The following is a 22359-nucleotide window of genomic DNA, read 5'->3' as shown; positions in this document are numbered from 1 at the left end:
TCTTTCCATAATTTGGCTATTGTTGAAAGAGCTGCTATAAACATTGGGGTACAAGTGCCCCTATGCATCAGCACTCCTGTTTCCCTTGGGTAAATTCCTAGCAGTGCTCTTGCTGGGTCATAGGGTAGTTCTATTTTTAATTTTTTGAGGAACCTCCACACTGATTTCCAGAGCGGCTGCACCAGTTTGCATTCCCACCACCAGTGAAAGAGGGTTCCCCTTTGGAAACATTGTTTTCAAAAGCCTATGTAACTAAAAATAAAAAAAAAAATCCCACGAAAATGTTTGCACAAAGGGTTAAAACATGTCACGGAGGTAAAACACTGACCAAGGCTTTGGCTTGCTTTTCTACCCTTCTCCATCGTTATCTTGTGTGGTTCAAGTATCTTTCTTTATTGGGACTTGTCATTTCCAGTTGACTAGGAAATTGCCCTTTAGCCAGTGTTTCAAATCTGAGGTGAATGCAGCCTGGGTGGTTTATTCGTGGGCCCACGTATCACGACCTGTGAAGGGAGTATCCTGGAGGTAAGAGTTTTGAAATAGAAAACTCAGCTTCTGCCATACATGGGTTTGAAATCAACATCATGTGCCATTTGCAGCTCACCACACACGGGTGAGGTAAGCGTCCTGTCATCAAATGACCCTTTTTGACGTCCATGGGTGATAAGAGCCCCAAGCACTCCTGGAGTCTAGGCTGAATTTTCCCCACTGGCTTGGGAACTGGCCTCTTCTCAGCACTCGCACTGCTGCCGGCTGGATGACAGCTGATCTGGGACTCCTCAAGGCGGAGTCGTTTCCAGACACAGCCGTCTCCACCCTCAACCGCACTCGTCTCTCTCGCGGCCGGTCTAGGACCACCAAGACCAATTTCGGGGTTCTCCTTCTCCAGTGAGACTCGGCAGGACAGGCTTCAAGAGAATCGGGGGCAGAGGACGAGTAAGAAGTAACCGCTATTGGTAAGACTCCTAATAAATGGCAGTATACCCCTGAGACACGACGAGGAGCACCCTGCTTAGCCGCGGAAGCCACAGGGACAGGAGGCCCCCGGCCAACGGCCGGACTGGCCCGCCCCAACTGTCCGCTCGGGTCACAGTCACGTGACCGGGGAGCGGCGCGCGCCGGCCGCGGCGCCGATTGGCCGGCGGCGGAAGCGCGGGGTTTGATGGGAAGGAGTTGGCCGGGCCCATCGCTCTGTCAGTGGCGGCTGCTGCCTGCTCGGGAGGCAGGCTGCGCGGTGGCCGCCGAAGCTGGCAGACGTGGACAGAAGCGCCGGGCTTTGCCCGCTTCTTGCAGGTAGAACGCTTAAAATGAAGGCAACTGGGGGTGGCGGGCTCGGCAAAGGGGAAGCGCGCCGAGCTTTTCCCTGGGAGATACGCTCCCGGTTCCCCCGCTTGCGTCTCCCAGGCGCCCCCGCCTCATGCCAAGTGGCCTAAGAGCTCTGCGGCGGCGGCTAGTCAAACTCCCGCCGGGCTGCGCGCTAACCAACATCGCCTCCTGCTCCTCTTGATTTCCCAGCCAAGTGGCAGGGCTGACTCTGGAGTGCTAGAGACCCCTTCCCCCCACCTATCCCCGCGAAGGGGAGGTGGTTTCCCCGCCTTGTTCTCAGATTCCGGTGTGGGTGTCTGGGTTGAGCTGAGCATCGGCTCTTTGGCCCGCCTCTGTCGAGACGAAGGGTCCGAAGGTTCTACCCTAAGCTAAGCTGTCGCCTTGAGTGTTCTCTGTCTCGTTTTTTTTCTCTGAGTTGTGCGGAGGCGCCACGAATTGGACAGATTGGGAGGGACCGAAAACTGTCAGTGTCATGCTGCTCGGCCCAGCCATGTGGGCGTGGATTGTGTGCTGCTTAGAGAAGCCTCTCTACAACCGTTGTCCTTATTTGAGGGACGGTGGGCGGTGTAAGGCTGGAGGGCAGGGAGAGGTTGCGTAGGTGTCTTGGGCGCAGCGGGAGGAGAAGAGCAAATCTAAACTACATCCATAGTTTATTTCTTGGGGGTGCCTGGGTTGGGCGGAGCCTGCGACTCTTGATCTCGAGGTTATGGGTTTGGGCCCCGCATTGAGTGTGGGGATTACTTAAAAATAAACTATTTAAAGAAAATAGTTTAATTTTTTAACTAGTGGGTATGGGTATTGAGAGTTGTGATTGGTGAACTCAGTTTTGCTGATGGTGCCCTCACAGTAATAAAACTGGTGACTCATTGAATTTTCCATGTTCTGCTTTTTTCCCAGTTGGCTTCTGGTTTGTGTCAATTGTTTTCTCCTTTCTCTCTGGCTTGGGTGTCACCGTTGACAGAAATGACCCTGTTCACAGCAGTGTGTGTGCATCTGAGTGAGCTTGGCTTCAGGCATATGTTCAAACTGGCAGCGAATGCTAATCTCTTGTTCTCAGCAGCCCCCATAGTTCCATTTTAGGAGGAAGTTGATTTTGAACACGTTTTTAAAAACAAGAATGGTGCCTTTAAAATTAGAATTTTAAGTTTCTCTGTCATCTACTAAGATCAGTCCAACACTGTTAATAAAGTTACATGGTGATTATATATTAACTTGAGAGAGAATGTAAGAAGTCCTATGACTGTCAAACAGGTATGATTTAATATTAGAAACCTTTCCATATTAAATATAGTCATTTCTTGGAAGTTAGTTCAGAATGAACATCAACTTACCATGAACACCAGAATTAATCAACGTGTAGTAAAGTTACTTTTAGAGGTGTACCTCTTTTCAGTAATTTTATTTTTGAGCAATAAATGTGGTGGTTTGGTATATTTCAGAATTGCCTTTAGCTAGGATATTTGAAAGTTAGAGTTCTAGAACAAATCACTCTTAAGCTTAAACTGAATAGTACAAATAGAGGTACTGTTGATGGTGACTGAATAGTTTCCACTTAGGTTTGGAAGTTGATAAATATAAAAGTTAACTTGCTTTGCTGTTAAAGGCCTGCGAGATTATTTTAATGGAAGAACCTGCAGGATATGTTGTTTTATTTTTTTAATGTTAAAGTAAATGGGAGCAAAACATTTTCAGTTAAAACAAACTGTAACTTATTTTTCCCATTTTAAAATTATGAAAACAGATACTTTATGAGCTTAGAAAGAAAGGTGTTTGTATGAGGAGCATTGCTTTCTGATAATAGTAATAATAGTGGCTACAGTTTATTATGTGCACACTAGTTGGACACTGTGTCAGGTGATACATAATTTCATTTAATTCATACAATAATTCTGTAAAGTGTAGATATCTTCACCACTCTACAGATGTGGAAACTGAGGCTTAGAGAGTTTAATTTACCTAAGATCACGTTGCTAGTATGTGGTTGAGCCATATTTTGAATCCAGATCTTTTTTACTCCGTTATTTTTTTCATTTTATTAAAAAATTTTTTTTGAAATGTTTGTTTATTTTTGGGAGAGAGAATGCCAGTGGGGAGAGGCAGAGAGAGGGGGACATAGGATCTCAAGAAGGCTCGATGCTGACAGCAGCAAGCCCAATGTGGGACTCCAACTTACAAACTAAGAGATCATGACCTGAGCCAAAGTTGGTCACTCAATCAACTGAGCCACCCAGGCACCCTTCCATTATTTAAAATAATTAATTAATTAATTATTTTTGGGGGGAGGGGGAGAGGAGCAGAGAGAGGGAGAGGGAGAGAGAGAATCCTAAGCAGTCTCCATGTTCAGTGCGGAGCCCTAGCAGGGGTCGATTCTGTGACCCTGGGATCATGATCTGAGCTGAAATTATGAGTTAGATGCTCAATTTACTGAGCCACGCCCCTACTCCATTATTTTAATATGACTTGAAGTAAGCTGAGAATTTAAGAATGACATGACCCAGGATTTTAAATTCTGACACCCAAACCTGAGTGTGAATATCAGTTAACATTGAACATTCAAAACATTGAAATAATATGGTGGGCATAATTACTTACTGGAAAACACATTAGATGCATCCAGCTCTTAAGGTCATGTCAGGTTCCACTGTGATATCAGAGTGGAAAGAGACTGTACACATTTATGGAAGAGTTCTTGGGGACAAGCCACTTGAGATTGAGCCATCTGTCCACTCAAGGGCAAACATTGATTTATGCTTCTGAAAGAAATGGTAGTTATTTGCTTCCCATGTATTTTCCATTTGTTGGAAGAGATGGATTAGGAAATAGCAATGACCACAGCAGTAAAAACAATTTATATTGAGGAATTATTTATGTGTTAGACACTGCTGTAAATGCTTTAGAATGCATTGTGTCATTCAAGCCGTTCAACATTAAACAAAATTTTTTTAATGTTTATTTTTGAGAGAGAGAGGGCGTGTGTGCCCGCACAAGTTGGGGAGGGGCAGAGAGAGAGGGGGAGACACAGAATTCGAAGCAGGCTCCATGTTCTGAGCTGTCAGCACAGAGCCGGATGTGGTGCTTGAACCCACAAACTGTGAGATTATGACCTGAGCTGAGCCAAAGTTGGTTGCTTAACCGGCTGAGCCACCCAGGTGCCCCAAGCCTTTCAACATTTAAAGAGGGTCCTTAACTATCCCTCTTTTGCAGATGAAGATACTGAGTAACTGAGACATTAAATAGCTTATTTGCCCAAGGTTTCATAGTAAATAACGGGCTACAGGAATTGGAATATGGCAAGGAGGGAAAAAGAGTTGGAAAACAGAAGAGGTATGAAACGAAAGCTATAAAGAGTTGATTTACTTAATTTTGTTATGCTTTCATATCTGATGGGAAGTACTACCATTAGTTGTGTATTATAGCAAATCAGCTTCTTTTTTTATTTTAATTTTTTTATGTTTTTATTTTATTTTTGAGAGGGAGAGAGAGTGTGAGCAGGGGGAGGGGCAGAGAGAGAGACAGAATCTGAAGCAGGATCCAGCCTCTGAGCTGTCAGCACAGAGCCTGATGCAGGGCTTGAACTCACAGACTATGAGATTATGTGAGCTGAGCTGAAGTCCGACGCTTAACCAACTGAGCCACCAAGGTGCCCCATAGTAAATCAGCTTCTTAAACAATACTGGAATTTGGTAGGAAAATTGCTGGAACAATGAGGGTTGACTCATTCTTTGATTATGACCCTGAAAGCATGGATATGACATTTAATGACTATTTACCATAATGTTGTTTTCGAGGACAAATTCTAAAGCAGAATACTCTGCTTCAGAAATCTCATAGTTTATTTCATTAACACCATAACAGTTCTCCAAGCAAATAATTGATATTAATTGCAACATTATGCACATATTTCATATTATGCTTACTTAAAAAGTGATATTCAGTAAAAAAGTAAAAGCAGTGCTTGCAGACTTCTAGTATCAGTTCTGCCCCTAACTAGAGCTAGCTGCCAAAATGATTTGGCAAATCATTTAGCTTCTCTTCCATGCAGATTTAAACATTCAGATTTAATCAGATGTGGGCTACATGATCCACTGTACCAACACTGTCTCTTGTGTTTATAACTTACTTTCCACTTCAGTAGCTCTGTTTACCAGCTATTTGAGAATGTCAGAGGTGCTTTCATATATTTTATGTATAAATATTCCAATCTAATTTATATAAAGCAGACTTTATTTCTGATTTTGTGTTACTGGGAATAACTAGTTTCTTCATAAAAAGCCAAAACTAAAATGCTGTGTCTGGCTCTGCTACTTAGTATTTTTGGGACCAAATTACTTTACTTCCCTAGCCTCAGTTTCCAACATTTGTAAAATGGGATGATAGTAGTATCTAAATAATAAAAGTCATGTAAGGCGTTTGCTTTAGGGTTTCCTAGAGAAATAGCAGTACTTACCAAATATTTAACTGGTATCTTTATTGTTGTCATTACTTTTTTTTTCAATGTTATTTTAAAGAATTATTTATTTTTAAGTAAACCCTACCCCCAACATGGGGCTCAAACTCATGACCCCAAGATCAGGAGTCCCATGCTCTACCAACTGAGCCAGCAGACACCCCTGTGATTACTTTTAAATATTAAAAATCCTGACTTGTGATGGCTACAAACTTAACTTGGAGGCATATAATTGTTAGAAACCAAAACGTGTAGACCAGTTGTGTGCAAAACACTGTGCTTGACAGCATACAATTAATTCCTGAATAGTGGAGAATTACTATATACTTTGAAAATACCAAGTTAAGTGGCTCATGTAAATCCACCCCCACCCCATCACCTTTCTTAGTGTTTTTAGCATCTTCAGAAGGTTTTGAGATCTATTTAATGTTTTAACTGAGAAATGTATACTTTTATTCATTAAAGTTCCAGGATTTCCTAAAACTGCACTTTAGAAATTTGAATACTTAGTTAATATTGAAGGATTAATAATATTCAGGTTGCAACTTAAATGTGGCGGATAACATTCATTATATTTATAAACACCAGAAAATTTCAGGACAGATTATTGGTATATCTGGTACTAGAAATCGCTTTGTAAGTGAAAGTATTTCATAATTAGGCTCTTTGTTACTTCTCTACCCAAGAAAGTCCAAGATGGCTATGCCTTATGCTAATTCCAGCCTATAAATAGTGTAGCAGAGTGAATGTATTTACTTGGTACTGGTATTATTTTGTGATTACATTAATGGTTTTAAAAAATGTAAGAATTATGGCCTAACTTTTTTTGTGTGTGGAAATGAAGTAGTTTTATACATTGGCAGTATATAACTACACCTGGTAAAAGTGTGTAAATTTGAAAGTATGTTTTTACTCTTTCAACTTAAAAGAGTAAAAACTTATATAATTATTGACTGGTAAATTGATTTAGAACCTAAGATTGCTGATACATTTTTATCCATATGGTAATATTATAATACATTTGAGAATACTAGAAAAATGACTGAAATAAGGACATTAGATATACACTAACTGACATGAAGGTCAACTGACTTGAGGGACTTAGACCCAGTTTCAGAGAGAAATGTTTATTTGGGTGTTGGAACAGTAGTGAACAGACCAGAAGTCTGAAGATAGAGTGGTTTTGAATCATGTGTCTTCTGAGCTATTGGGAAAATTGCTGAATGTCTTTTCACTTAATTTTCTTATCTGTAAAATGGTAGTAAGGAAGGCTATCCTGTGAAAAGTGGTGGTATAGTAAGTCTAGTTTACAGAAAATAAAATTAAAGCTCCAGAAGCAATAAATGATTTGCTCAAGGTCACAGGTAGTTCTGTAATCCTTATTTTCTTATTCAAAATCCAGTTGGCTTTCTGTTATTACTTGTAAAATAATGTTGTGCTAAACATTGTAAAATGCTAATTCCAAATAACTAGTTTAGTTGGTAGATAGCTGAATGATAGAGATATTGTATTTAAGCGTGTGGAATGAAAGTAGTTTAATAAAACTTTTCTTACAACATTAGGGGATCTACTGTAAACAACAGCAAATTGCAAAGTAGTATGAATATACGCTGCTAAAATGTCGTGCCATTTAAAAGCCTTTTCAGCTTATTTTTACTTTTAAATATGTCCTGATTTGGAAGAAGGGATTTCTTGAAGGGTAGACTATCCCAAGGCTCTCTAAATTAAAATTCCACATAAGTGGAGTTCAGAGAAATTAGTATTGTATGTTATTTTTTGGCAGTATTGCAACATCTATATTTTATAGTGGGTATGCTGTGTGTTTAACCTAAAAATTTTAAATACTTGCTTTTCTTCTAGCTGTGAATTCCTTTGGACAATTGATGATATTTATCATTGTGCCCAGTTTCTAAAAATAAAAGATGGGTGGATTATTTTCTCGATGGAAGGTAAGTTGTTTTTCTTTATGGCCAGTTCTTAGTCTAATATAAAGTGTCACATAAACCTATTTGTAAAAGTCTCCTTTGTAGTATAGACTTGAGTAAAGCTTGATATTGTCCCTAATTCTATTTAATTTTCTTCCTTTTCTTATGAATTAGAAGAATTATAATTCTTATGAATTATATTTGGACTTTAATAGTTCTGCTTGCCATGTAGGTATGTAATGCCTCTGTTTAAAATAATTGTTTCACTTTGACTTATGAATTATTTTTGTTTATTCATTCACGTGAAAATAGCTATCTTTTCTAGCTTTTTTCCCTTATATTGCCTGCATTTCAATCTTATTTGAAAAATAGTTGAAACTATTATTATTGTTGAAATGGTTGAAATTATAGTTGTATGCTATACAATACCTGATTTTACAGGCTATCTCTTTTTGCTTAAAGCTTGTCATAAATATTTGCTGAAGTTATACTAGATATACTTTTAGGAATTAGAGGCTTAAAACAAAATTTGAAATGTAGTTTGATGTTATTGGTTAAGGCTTTAGAGGAAGTATCTCCAATTTAGTACTATAAAATATAAAATATACTAATATATGCTCTTTTCTAATATGAGAGGAGATAATGTAATCTCAGACAAACTACTTTGCTTATTTTTAATTCCTTTTTAGTGTAATAATGGAGCCTAGAAATGCTTGGTATACTAGTTTTTGGACTGTTACTGGAACTGCTTTGTTTTGGTATTCCATGGACTCCTTGCTCTTTCCTTTAAAACTCTGTTACAGTTCTGCTTGAGGATCAAATTTGCCTATTATTTCTTTGTCTTTGTTAGGTTGAATCATATGAAATTACCAATATTCAACAGTTTTGACTTACATAAAAAGCAATTTCATATGGTTCAACCTAATGTTAACAACTCTTATGGGAACTGCAATGAATTGATATTCATTATCCTCCTATATTATTGAGTACATAATTGGTAAATGGTTTCACAAGTGTTGTATGAGACATTTTGGCTGGTTTTTATTCGGGGTGTATAAAAAATATTTTTAACAAACAAGCTCTGCTATAATGAAGTATTCTTAGGTGCCTTTTTAAAATCTAATCTTCAGAAACGTAGGAATTCAGAATGAAGGTAGCCTATTGATTTTGACTTCCAGAGTCCTAAATGAACTTTTAGCAATAGTAAATCAGACCATCTTTAATCTTGAGTTTTTTAATGTAGGAGTTCTTTTGAATAATCATGTCTAAGAAAATTTTTCTTGGAGGAGAATTTCTTTTTCTCTATAAAAGTGTGTTCTGGGATTAAGACTGGTAAAAAATGAACTGTCAGAGTTGAAAGTACTCAGGCTAAAAAGTCAAGTAGGAAAATGCTTCTTTAATCTTACGTAGTTCTCTTTATAATTTTTATTTAAATCTAAATGTTATTTATAAATAAATAGGAGTATACATTGTTTAATAATATTTGAAAAAGCTTAATTTTGAATTAAAATGTTCTTTTGTGATTTTATAAATCAAAATGTATCTAAGTTTGCAATAACAAGTTTTAATGTCTCATCTGTTTTTATAACAGACAAAACCGTCAACTGTAGAAGTTCTGGAAAATATAGATAAGGTATGTTTTTTAGCTCTGGGGTGTTTTAATTCATTTTAGGTATTACATAAATATTATAGTATATGTGTAGTATTTTGGAGACTGGATCTGGTTTGGGAATTAGAGATGATATAGAGTAAGCCTGAAGACTTTAATGTTACATTATTTCAAAAAAATTCAGAGTGAATCAGTGACTTAAGAAGCCTGTGTCAATAGAACCTGTTAGAATGGAATTAGATGCATAGCATGGCATAAATCAATGTTACAGATAGGATAAAGTAGATTATAAGATGGTCTGCAACAATTTTTATCAGTACACAAACTTCACAGCTTTTTTTACTTTCTATTATCAAAAATGGTTATTCCTTAGGAATATTAAGAGTGATGAATAGATTGAAAGAATCTAGTATGGGTCACTGTTTTAATTTTTATTAATTCCTTTTTTTTTTTTTTTAATTTCATTTATTTATTTTGAGAGAGACAGAGACAGCCCAGGTGGGCGAAGGGCAGAGAGAGAGGGAGACAGAGAATCCCAAGCAGGCTCCACACTGTCATCACGGAGCCTGACATGGAGCTTGAACTCACGAAACTGTGAGATCATGACTTGAGCCGAAACCAAGAGTCGGATGCTTAACCAGCTGAGCCACCCAGGCACCCCAGTTTTTATTCATTCTTTCTTTATTTTTTTTTAAATTTTTTTTTTCAACGTTTATTTATTTTTGGGACAGAGAGAGACAGAGCATGAACGGGGAAGGGTCAGAGAGAGAGGGAGACACAGAATCGGAAACAGGCTCCAGGCTCTGAGCCATCAGCCCAGAGCCCGACGCGGGGCTCGAACTCACGGACCGCGAGATCGTGACCTGGCTGAAGTCGGACGCTTAACCGACTGCGCCACCCAGGCGCCCCTATTCATTCTTTCTTTATATAGCCAGATTTTTTTAGACCTTATAAAAGGAGAATTATTACTTGTTTAGTTTAATAAATACTATTTATTGATGTCAATTTCATGCTTGATCTTTGCTAATTTGGTAGGTTAAAAACAGTATCTTAATTTTGCACTTAAGAGTAACTTGTCAGACTAGGCATTTCATGTTTTTAGCCTCATTTAAAATTTTCTTTTTCATATGTTCTATTTAAAAATATTAAGGTATTATATTTCATTGACTTTTAAGAATTATTTCTTTATAACCTCTCTATACTGTTAAAATTTTTTGTTAACATTTTGATTATGAAATTTGAGATTCGCTTCAATAATATAGAATAATTCTCTCTTAACAGGAAATTCAAGCATTGGAAGAATTTAGGGAAAAAAATCAGAGATTACAAAAATTATGGGTTGGAAGATTAATTCTCTACTCTTCAATTCTCTATCTGTTTACATGTTTAATTGTATACTTGTGGTATCTTCCTGATGAATTTACAGCAAGACTTGCCATGACACTTCCATTTTTTGCTTTCCCATTGATGTAAGTAAATTGTTCTTTTAGTTGACTTTTCCTCTTTTTGACCAGATGGTTTAAATATATTAAGTCTCTCTTTAGTATGAAATAATAATGTCTCAGTTTGAGTAAATTTGTTTGTTTGTTTTTCATTTTGAAAAGTATTTCTTTAAAAAGTAAACCAACTGTTTTAAACCTTAATTTACAATTCAGCATATCTGAGGAATCTAACTCAGTGACGTTAGTAATAATGACTCTAGGTGGGAATCTTTTGTGATTCTCTAATAGATGATCATGCTTCCCTAGGGTAATAGGGCATAGAGTGGACATCTCAGATTGTGGGTAGTGGTAAGTGAGGGAGGGTTTGTAAAATAAAAAGAACAACTGACCCAGTAATTCCGAATATATTCCATTCATCCTATCTCTCTTCCCCTGTCTTAGTCACTGCTATAAAGCAATTGACCCTTATTATAGAAATATTTTATAATATAGGCCTTTACTGAAAGTGTGTAATGATTGAATTTTGAGACAATTGAATAAAAAATTGGTACCAATTCTTGGTATTTATGGGTACCAGTTTTGTAGGTATTAGATTATAATGGTGTATGGTATACAAAAATACAAAACCTTTGACTATAGATTTTAGACTACATATATCAATTAGTAAGTATGATGAATATCCTAAAGAGAAGTGTCACATGCTGTGGAAACACTTAACAGAGACCCTAACCCAGTCTGGGATGGAGATGGGGGTCAGGGAAGAGCCTTTGTATTCATTTTCTATTGTTGCCACCAATTTAGCAGCTTAGAGCAACACCCATCTATTGTATCACAGTTTGTGTAGATCCAGGTGGCTTGACTGGGTTCTCTGCTTAGAGTCTTGCAGGCCTAAATCAAAGTAATCAATCAGCTGGACCGGGATCTTATTTGGAGTCTCTGTGGGGAGAATCTTCAAGGTCTAGTGAGGTTGTTTGCTGACTTGTGCTGTATCTCTCTGACTTCCAATTTTGCCCTCAGAGAAAGCTTTGTCTTTAAGGGTTTAACTGATTATATTAGACCCACCAGGATAATCCAGGATAATCTCTCTTGCTTAAAATCTGAGTAATACTTAATTATATTTGCAAAGTCCCTTCACAGCAGTACCTAGATTACTGTTTGATTGTATAACTGGAGGATGGAAATCTTGGGGAGGGAGAGAGATAGTTTTAGAACTCTGCTTACCATAGCCTCCCTGAAAAGTGATCTTTGAGTTTGAGATGCAAAGAATGATTATGTGTATTAAGGGTGGTGTGACAGGGGAGTGGATAGTGTGTTAGGGAGAAGGAACAGCATATATAAAGACCCTGAGGTGGATAGACCGTGGAAGGTTTAAAGAATTGAAAGAAGGCCAAAGGCTGGATTATAGGGAAAGTCTGGATAGTTAGGCAAGGGATATTTCTTAAGGGCTTCATAGGCCATGATAATGACTTTAGGACTTAATCTAGGAGTGATAGGAAGTCATTGAAGATTTTTAAGAAGGGATATGGATAAGGGAAGATCTTTATAGGAAGAGAACAGAAAATACAAAGGCTGTGTAATGGAAGAGAGCATGACTTATTTGAGGGTCTGTGATGGAGAGGGTGATAGGAAGTACGCTTGCAGAATCAGATAGGTTCTGGATCATGGGAGGGTTCTGGTGCTAGGAGTTTGAATTTCATTTTGGGTGAAATGGGAAGCTTGTAAAGGTTTTAGTGGAAGAATGGCATGATGAGATTTAAGTTAAGAGGCTCATGTGTGCTGCCTGTGGAGATTGAGTAGAGGAGGACAAGGATAGAAACAGATCAGCTAGGGTGCTGTTATAGGAGTTTAATCTAAAAATCCATCTGGATTGGGACATCCCAGTGGCAGTGGAGATGAATAGATGACTTAGCAGTGTTTCAGAAGTAAAACTGAGACAACTTGATGGGAGGAAATGGAAGGTAATGGAAAAGGAGGAGTCGGTGATATTTAGGTTTTTTGGTGGGTGTAGGATCTCTTTCTTTGGGACTGCTGTAGTAAAAAAAAATTTGTTTAGTCTGTAGTGCAGGACATAATTTCAAATTGGAACTCCGGGAGATCATAAAATTTTAGCTTTTATATGTAGATAAAAGAATAAAAAATTGAGTGCATGCATATTATGAAATAACATTTCTGCCATTTTCTTTATTTTCTTTCTCTTTTGAAATCTTTTGGAATGCTTCTTATCCCAGGTATAGTAGTGGATTTTATAATGCTGAGCCCCCTTCCCTCATTCCTTTCTAGTTTTTCATTAAAAGAGGGGAGAAAAGAAATTTAGAAAGGGAATAGATGTGATGTTTACTTGATTGAAACATCTTTAAAAAACTTAAAAAAACTCACTTGAGGGCCACCTGGGTGGTGGCCACCCGGTTGGTGAGTTCTTGCCCTGAATGGGGCTCTGTACTGATATTGTGGAGCCTGCTTGGGATTCTCTTTCCCTCCCTCCCTCTCTCTCTCTCTTTCTCTCTCTCTCTGTCTCTGTCTCTCCCTCTCCCTCTCTCCCTCCCTCTCTGTCTCCCTCCTCCCCCCTTGCATATGTGCATGGGCTCTCTCTCTCTCTCTCTCTCTCAAAAATATATAAATAAACTTAACCCCCCCCAACCCACTTCACTTGACATCCATTACTATATAAAAATAGATTTTTTTTTTAATTATGAAAGATTTGTATCTAGTTGCAGAAGAATGACAGGGAACTTTACTGTGCTAATTCTAATGGCTGTTCACAAATTGTGATCTACTGGATCTGCTACTATGCTGCAGAAGACTTTTTTTTTTTTTTTTTGGCAAATAAATCATATACTAATTGTTCATAAAAGTAGAAAAACTTAATTTCTTTAAAAATGTTTATTTCTTCAGTTTGATCTTTCTACTCTTTTGAGTATGAGGCTCTGTTGTCCTTACTGTGTCCTTCTGCCTGTTCTGCATCACCTGCATCTAGTGTTTCTTGGTTTGTTAAGCTTCAGAGCCATTTCTCACTTTGTCTCATTCACATCTGTGACCTGGTTCTCAACTGCTGCAGCTTCTGTTTCACTGAGCTCTTCACTCTTGGAAGCATAGACCAGTTATCAAACAAAGAATAGAATTGTCCTTCTGATTGATGGCAATCAAAAAAGCATGAAATAAAATACAACAACGTGAAAGTGGATGCTGTGGTATAAAGAGAGAAGACTTACCACAGGACATTTTCTTTCATGTGAGCTATTGCCTGAGCTTATTCCTGGACCGTTTTCCTTTGGAAACAAAAGTTTTGAGGTCTGGACCAGGGTTTACTTAAAGAAATGGAGGCAGAATTAGTAATAAAATGTATTGTTTTACTTATCACAGTCTACACTGATTATAAAGCTTAGCAATCTACCTGATATTGCAAAAAGTGACTCACTTCTGCGTTCCAAATTTCCCAAATGCTTTAACTGGACAGAACGGTCATGGATTCAGGAATGAGCATATATTGCATAATCATAACTACCTTAAAGTTATCTTTTATGATAGAATGTCAATACTCTGTATAAGATGCTTTGATGTTTTATTATATCTTCTTTTCAGGATGTAATAGGGAGGAGCTTGGGATGATTCCCAACCTGTTATTTTTCTGCCTTTCAGATTCAATAGTATATTTATATCCCTAATCTTTTCAACTATTACTGAAACAAATTATAATCTAAATGCTGAATTTGTTTCATTGGAGTCATTATGGCTATCGTCCAATATGAGGGAAGGTTTAGATTGCAGTTTAAATTTTATATTTCTTGCTTATGCTGGCAGATATGCATTACCTTGGGAATTGGTTCATTTTCTAAGAGTGAACAGCCATTAAACTTTGTCTCTATCCTTAACTAACTCTACAGGCAGTCTTAGACTTTTACTCCTAGTTACCTTATTCTTCCAGATTATAACTTCCTAGAAATTTCATTCTCTATAAGATCATTTCAGAGGCTTATTAGCATAAAACTTGACCTTCCCAGAGGATTTAGCTATATTTTCTTCCTCCCTCCCCCCTTCCTCCCTCTTTCTTTTCTTTTTTTTTTTTTTTTTTTTCAACGTTTATTTATTTTTGGGACAGAGAGAGACAGAGCATGAACGGGGGAGGGGCAGAGAGAGAGGGAGACACAGAATCGGAAACAGGCTCCAGGCTCTGAGCCATCAGCCCAGAGCCCGACGCGGGGCTCGAACTCCCGGACCGCGAGATCGTGACCTGGCTGAAGTCGGACGCTTAACCGACTGCGCCACCCAGGCGCCCCCCTCTTTCTTTTCTTTTCTTTTTCTTTCTTTCTTTCTTTCTTTCTTTCTTTCTTTCTTTCTTTCTTTCTTTCTTTTCTTTCTTTCTTTCTTTCTTTCTTTCTTTCTTTCTTTCTTTCTTTTCTTGGAGAGTGTGCACCTGCATGAGTTGGGAAGTGGGCGGGAGGGTGGGGGAGAGAGAAAGAATTTCAAGCAGGCTCTTCTGCTCAACATGGAGACCAAGGTAGAGCTTGATCCCACAACCCTGGGATCATGACCTGAGCTGAAATCAAGAGTTGGACACTCAAGGAAAAAAAAAAAAAAGTTGGATGCTCAATTGACTGAGCCACCCAGGAGCCCCAGCTATATTTTCCTTCTGTTTTTGTTTGTTTGTTTGTTTTTAATTCCTCTTAAAATGGAGCTATGGGGGGAAAAGTTAAGCAAAGGACCTGAAGAAGGTGGTCTTGTCCCTATTTTTTATGTTTTTTTTTTCCTACTTAAATCTAAAGTCATTTGAGGATAGGACTTTGATCTTATACAGTTTTTAACACCTTCTTCTCACTCCCCCTCCTCTCTCACCCCCTCCTCCCAACTCTGATAAAAGATACTTCCTCAATCCAGCAGGAGGGTTGGCAAGCATAATTTGTAGCCTTAAAAAAATTTTTTTTTTAACGTTTATTCATTTTTTAAAAAAAATTTTTTTTTTCAACGTTTATTTATTTTTTGGGACAGAGAGAGACAGAGCATGAACGGGGGAGGGGCAGAGAGAGAGGGAGACACAGAATCGGAAACAGGCTCCAGGCTCTGAGCCATCAGCCCAGAGCCTGACGTGGGGCTCGAACTCACGGACCGCGAGATCGTGACCTGGCTGAAGTCGGACGCTTAACCGACTGCGCCACCCAGGCGCCCCACGTTTATTCATTTTTGAGAGAGAGAGAGAGAGAGAGAGAGAGACAGTGTGAGTGGGGGAGGGGCAGAGAGAGAGAGAAGGAGACACAGAATCCAAAGCAGGCTCTAGGCTCTGAGCTGTCAGCACATAGCCAGATGTGGGGCTCCAACTCATGAACCCTGAGATCATGACCTGAGCTGAAGTCATCCCAACTGAGCCACCCTGGTGCTCCATAATTTGTAGCCTTTTGAGGAAAGTTTAACATTTCTTTCATGGTGATCTTATGAGAATACAAAGTATCTCTATACTTTGGAATCAACTATAGTTGGCTCTTAAAGGAGAAGGTTTCTGTGAACATCTGTTGATATTTACTCAAGGATAATCTTTACTAGGAGGTTTTGGTAGGTAAGAAATCATTTTGCAAGCATCCCTTTTGCAATTGATAGATATTTGAATATTGATAGTTATTCACTTGGTAGATTTTTGTATTTAAAGAATTATGTACAGAGACATAATTAAGAGATCTTACTCTTTAATGGGAAGATTTAGTATTGTTATGAGATCAGTTCTCCCTAAATTAATCTAAAAATGTGTGATCACATTAAAAATACCAACAGTACTTTTTTTTAAAATTTTTTTTAACGTTTATTTATTTTTGAGACAGAGAGAGACAGAGCATGAATGGGGGAGGGTCAGAGAGAGGGAGACACAGAATCTGAAACAGGCTCCAGGCTCTGAGCTGTCAGCACAGAGCCCGACGCGGGGCTCGAACTCACGGACTGCGAGCTAATGACCTGAGCCAAAGTCGGCCGCTCAACCGACTGAGCCACCCAGGCGCCCCACCAACAGTACTTTAAAGGTCTTGGCACACTCATTCCATACTTTTGAATGGAAAAATAAACACATAGAATAGTCCTGATAATCCTAAAAAAGGAGAGGAATGAGAAGCAGAGGTCTACCAGGCATCAGATGTATTATAAAACTTCATTGATTAAAGGTTTGCTATAGTATATAATTAAATAGTATATACATTAATTAAAAGTTTTTACTTATTTTTAAAGTTTTTTTTATTATTTATTTATTTTTATTTTATTTTATTTTATTTATTTTTTTTTTCAACGTTTATTTATTTTTGGGACAGAGAGAGACAGAGCATGAACGGGGGAGGGGCAGAGAGAGAGGGAGACACAGAATCGGAAGCAGGCTCCAGGCTCTGAGCCATCAGCCCAGAGCCCGACGCGGGGCTCGAACTCACGGACCGCGAGATCGTGACCTGGCTGAAGTCGGACGCTTAACCGACTGCGCCACCCAGGCGCCCCTATTTATTTTTATTTTAGAGAGAGAGCACTAGCAGGGGAGAGGGACAGAGTGAGAGAGAGAGAGAAAGTGTGCAAGCCGGTCCCATGCATCCTTTACCCAGACTTCCCCAGTGGTAACATCTTGTATGAGTACAGTAAAATATCACAACCAGGAAACTGACATTGATTCAATTCACAGAGCCTATCAGATTTTGCCAGTTTTACATGCACTCTTTTGTGTGTATTTTACATTTTTATGTAGTTTTATCATGTGTAGCTTCATGTCCCTGCCCCACAGTTCAGATCCAGAACGGTTCTAAAACCACAAAGCTGGGAGCACTTGGCTGGCTCAGTTGGTGGAGCATGTGGGTGTTGATCTCAGGGTTGTGAGTTCGAGCCCCATGTTGGGTGTAGAGATTACTTAAATAAATAAATTGAAAAAAAAAAAGCAAAACAAGACCACGAGGCTCCTTTTTGCTACCCCTTTGTAGTCATACCAACTCTCCTCTACCTGCCTCCTTCTTAATCCTTGCCACCCACTAATCTGTTTTATATCTCTATAATTTTGTTATTTCAAGAATTATAAAATGAGATCATGTAGCATATAACCTTTTGAAACTGGCCTTTTTCTTTTTTATCTAGCATATTCTTGAGATCCATTCAAGATGTTAAGTGTATCAATGGTTTCTTTTTTATTGTTGAGTTGTATTCCATGGTAATGACATACCACTGTTGTTTATCCATACACTTGTTGAGGGACATTTGGGTAGCTTCCAGTTTTTGGCTATTACAAATAAAGCTTCTATGAACATTTGTATATAGGCATTAGAACATAAGTTTTCATTTCTTTGGGGTATATGTCCAAGAGTGTAATTTCTGGGGCATATGGTAAATACATGTTTAGTTTTATAAGAAACTGATAAATGTTTTTTCAGAGGAGATGTACCATTTTACATTTCCACTGGTTGCATATAAATGATCTAGTTTCGGGTGATAGGCATTGAGGAGGGAACTTGTTGGGATGAGCACTAGGTGTTGTATGTAAGCCAATTGGACAATAAATTATATTAAAAAATGATCTAGTTTCTCTGCATCTTTGCCAGCATTTCATATTTCACTATTTTCTATTCTGATCATTCTGATGGGTACGTAGTGATATTTCATTGTGGTTTTAATTCACATTTCACCAATGGCTAATGATGTCAAACTTCTTTTCATGTGTTTACTTGCCATTTATATCTCCTTTTCTGTGAAATATCTGTTCATGTCTTCTATTTTTCTGATTGGATTATTGGTCTTTTTGCTGTTGAGTTCTGAGAATTCTTTATTTTTTTTTAATGTTTATTCATTTTTGAGGAACAGAGAGAGAGAGAGAGAGAGAGAGCGCGCGAGCAAGCACGTGCATGGGGGAGGGGCATAGAAAGAAAAGGAGACACAGGAGCCAAAGCAGGCCCTAGGCTCTGAGCTGTCAGCACAGAGCTGGATGCGGGGCTCGAACCAGGCTCACAAACCGCGAGATCTTGACCTGAGTTGAAGTCTGACGCCTAACTGACTGAGCCACCCAGGCACCCCGAGAATTCTTTATATATTGTAGATGTAAGTTATTTGTTGGACATATGGTTTGCAAATATTTTTTCCCAGTCTGTAGTTTGTCTTTTTGTTCTCTTAATAGGGTTTTTGCAGAGTAAAATTTATTAATTTTTCTTTTTATGGGTTGTGCTTTTGTTATCAAGAACCCTTCCCTGGCTATAGATTCTGAAGATTTTCTTATTTATTTTTTTTCTATGTTTTTTTTCTTCTAACATTTCACATTTAAGTTCATAAGTCATTTTGAGTTAATTTTTATATGAGGTGTGAGGTTCATGTTGAGATTCTTTTCTTCTTTCTTTCATTTTGCACATGGGTGCTCAGTTGCTCTAGCCCCTTTTTGTTGGAAAGGAATTGCATCATATTTAACACTATGAAATGATCTTTTTCTGGTTTAAGCCTTTTTTGGGGGGGTCTTGAATTCAACCTTGTGGGGTATTAAGATACAACTCTTGTTTTGTTTGTATTTGCCTAGTATACTTTTGCTCTTTGTTTTATTATCTTCAGCTTTCAAAAACTCTTAATTTTAGATTTTAGTTTATGTTATGGAGTTGGGTTTTGTTTTTATGCTCCAGTCTGAAAGTCTTTTGCTCTGGTGAGTTTAGCTCATTTACATTTATTAAGAGGAAAGATGTTGGCCTAGGTTTTGAAACATAACTTTGTATTTTGCTTTTGTGTTTTTTTTAACTTAAAAATAAATTTCTAACTATGTGGTATGTTTATTTTTGCCCAGTTATTTGTAGAAGGTTGTATGAGTATGGGGGCATGTCCTCCTACATTCCAGGCTATCTAGAATTTTCCTTACGATCCAGGATTTAATGTGCTAATTTGCTCAGCTTTTATTTTTCCCAGCCAATAGGGTTAGGCAACTGTATATTTTTTCCCAATACAAAACTTCTTTTCTACCCTGCTGCCATAGAAACAAAGTTCTTTGTAAACAGGGCACTTCTAATTTTTTTTTTTTTTAACATTTATTCATTTTTGAGAGACACAGTGTGAGCAGTGGAGGGACAGAGAGAGAGGAAGACACAGAATCTGAAGCAGGCTCCAGGCTCTGAGCTGTCAGCACAGAGCCCAACACAGGGCTCGAACTGACAGACTGCGAGGTCATGACCTGAGCCAAAATCAAGAATCAGAGGCTTAACTGACTGCCTCTGTAAACAGGGCATTTCTGAATGATTTCTCTTTAAGCTCTCTGCCTTCTCTGTTTCACTGCTGGAGCCAGATGGAGGAGTTTCTGCCTATGTAGCATGCGTTTCTTACTCCTTTCTTTCTTTCTTTTTTGGAGAGAGTGTGTAAGTGGGGAAGGGCAGAGAGAGAGAGGGAGAGAGAATCCCAACTGAGCCACCCAGGCGCTTCTATCTTATTCTTGTTATAAACATGGGGTTTAGGCTTTTACACTTTGAGAAGTTCGTCTTGCTCCCTCTTTGTGAGATAAGCAGTTTTCCTTCTCAGCTTGCACTCTTAATCTTCATGATCTCCATGGGTTTTGGGAGTTGGATTTAGCTATATCTTAATTTTACCAGAACAAGAATTTGCGTGTTTTCTTTAAAATTTTTTAAATGTTTATTTATTTTTGAAGGAAAGAGAGACAGTGAGCAGGGGAGAGGCAGAGAGAGAGGGAGACTCAGAATCCAAAATGGGTTCCAGGCTCTGAGCTGTCAGCACAGAGCCGGACATGGGGCTCGAACCCACAAACCACGAGATCATGACCTGAGATAAAGTCGGACACTTAACTGACTGAGCCACCCAGGCGCCCCAAGAATTTGTGTTTTATTCTCCTTGTTGTTTGGAGTATTTCTAAGGAGAGAAGAGGGAAAGGGAAATTATGCCACTATTCTCTAAGTAGGAGTCAGTAGTAAAAAATCTTTAGTATCATCACAAAATATGTTGCTTTGTTTTCATAAGTTGTATCTAATTATTAGGAGAGCAAAAACCTTTATTGTTTTATAGATTTTTGAAGTACCTTATTGTGTTTCCTAAATTTCATTTTAAAAATACAAAAGAATTTCATTTAATTTAGCCTTAAAGGTAAACTATGTGTTCTACCTTTTCAAGTCTTGAAGGAAATGTATTGTTTGATAGTTCATTTTCTCCAGCAATAGTTCTGACAAAAACCAAAAGGAGAATCTATGGTCCACAAAGGGGGATTACTGAGTTTTATTTTGAGGTAAAGAAATACATTTCAATTCTTACAGTTTTTACACTTTGAAAATTATGTACGCTTTTTCAAAATACCCATTTAAGAAAATTTACTGATTTCTTCAGAATTCTGTCACTATCTCTGCCATTCCTTGTCCTGTGTTCTGTTTTCCTATCCTTTTTTTTTTTCCCTATATCATCTCTCTGCTGGCACTGTTTCAGTGGGTTTGTAATGGAGAAATAGTATGAGAGTTTTCTGTTGTGGAATACTTGAAGATTGTGAAAAGTATGTTTAACTTCTCCTCTTCCTCCCCTCCCCTCCCCTCCCCTCCCCTCCCCTCCCCTCCCCTCCCCTTCCCTTCTCCTTTCCCTTCTCCTCTCCCTTCATTTTTATGATATAAACAACTACCCAAGTATGAAAAAAAAAAGACACCGAGCATTGTCAATAATGTCTTTTTTCGTACTTACGTAGTTGTCTGTATCATAAAAATGAACCAGCACAATATAAAAAGCATGTATTGGTTATCTATTGCAGTGATAAATTTTCTTAGAACTTAGTAGCCTAAAACTACAAATGTTTATTATCTCTCACAGTTCCTGAGGGGTAGGGATGTGGGAGCAGATTACTTGGGTGGTTCTAGCTCGGGGTCTTTATTCATGTATAAATTGCAGTTAAGCTGTTGGCTGGAGCTGCAGTTACCTCAAGGCTTAACTAAGGCTGGAAAATTTACTTCTAAGCTCAACACACGTAGTTGTTGGCAGGCCTCATCTCTTTGCTGGCTATTTGCCACAGACCTCTATTTTTTGCCACATGGGCCTTTCCGTAGCCCTGAATTTCCTCATACCATACCAGCTGGCTTCTCTTAGAGCAAGTAATCCAAGAGAGAGAAAGATGGGGAGTGGAAGAGGAGGCCTAACGTGGAAGCTGCAGTCCTTTATAACCTAATCTTGAAGTGACATACTGTCACTTCCACCATATTCTATTAGTTACACAGAACAACACTGGTCAGAGAGGACTACATAAAGGTGTGGCTACCAGGAGACAGGGTTCACTGGTGACTTACCTTGCAGGCGAACTCCCAGGAATAGCAATGATCTATTTCAGAGTGAAGAGGTCACAGTAAATCCAGATACAATGTATTTTTTTTTATGAAATTGTGAATAACGTTTATATGCTTATTCTGCCATGTTCCATGGAGAAAGAGGTATTTTGCTATATTTACATTGAATTTAAGAGATGATCTTAGCAAGTTTGTGATTAGTATCATTCTTTGATTCCCTTTTAATATCATCTGAGGTCTTATTCTAATGTAAGTCCTAAAGAATTCTCCTCATAAAATCTTTGAAAGGAGGTGTCTAGCCAAGTTTACTTATCAAATATTTATTTGAAGGTAAGTTTTCTTTTTCTTTCAGATAGCTTATTCTGTTTAGTAGAGAAGATCC

General features: G+C 38.3%; 1 protein-coding gene across 4 annotated transcripts in view; it reads left to right on the top strand.

Moving 5' to 3' along the window:
• The first annotated feature begins 715 nt into the window (after nucleotides 1-715).
• The window catches only part of LNPK (lunapark, ER junction formation factor), a 74546-nt gene continuing 52902 nt past the window's right edge, over nucleotides 716-22359 (top strand). The window contains exons 1-5 of one of the 4 annotated variants that reach the window (XM_030325705.1): nucleotides 1163-1293; nucleotides 7634-7726; nucleotide 8877; nucleotides 9290-9331; nucleotides 10589-10776. In XM_030325705.1, coding sequence (XP_030181565.1) covers nucleotides 1163-1293; nucleotides 7634-7726; nucleotide 8877; nucleotides 9290-9331; nucleotides 10589-10776 — 455 coding nt within the window. Of the gene's footprint in view, nucleotides 957-1154; nucleotides 1294-7633; nucleotides 7727-8876; nucleotides 8878-9289; nucleotides 9332-10588; nucleotides 10777-22359 lie in introns of those variants that run through there. The other 3 variants (XM_030325699.1, XM_030325698.2, XM_030325701.2) reach the window with 3 other exon arrangements.

This window comes from Lynx canadensis, chromosome C1 (genome assembly GCF_007474595.2).
Source record: "Lynx canadensis isolate LIC74 chromosome C1, mLynCan4.pri.v2, whole genome shotgun sequence".
NCBI classification, from domain to species: Eukaryota; Metazoa; Chordata; class Mammalia; order Carnivora; family Felidae; genus Lynx; species Lynx canadensis.
The sequence above is the reverse complement of the archived record's forward strand: the minus strand, read 5'-3'. Positions and strand labels throughout refer to the sequence as shown.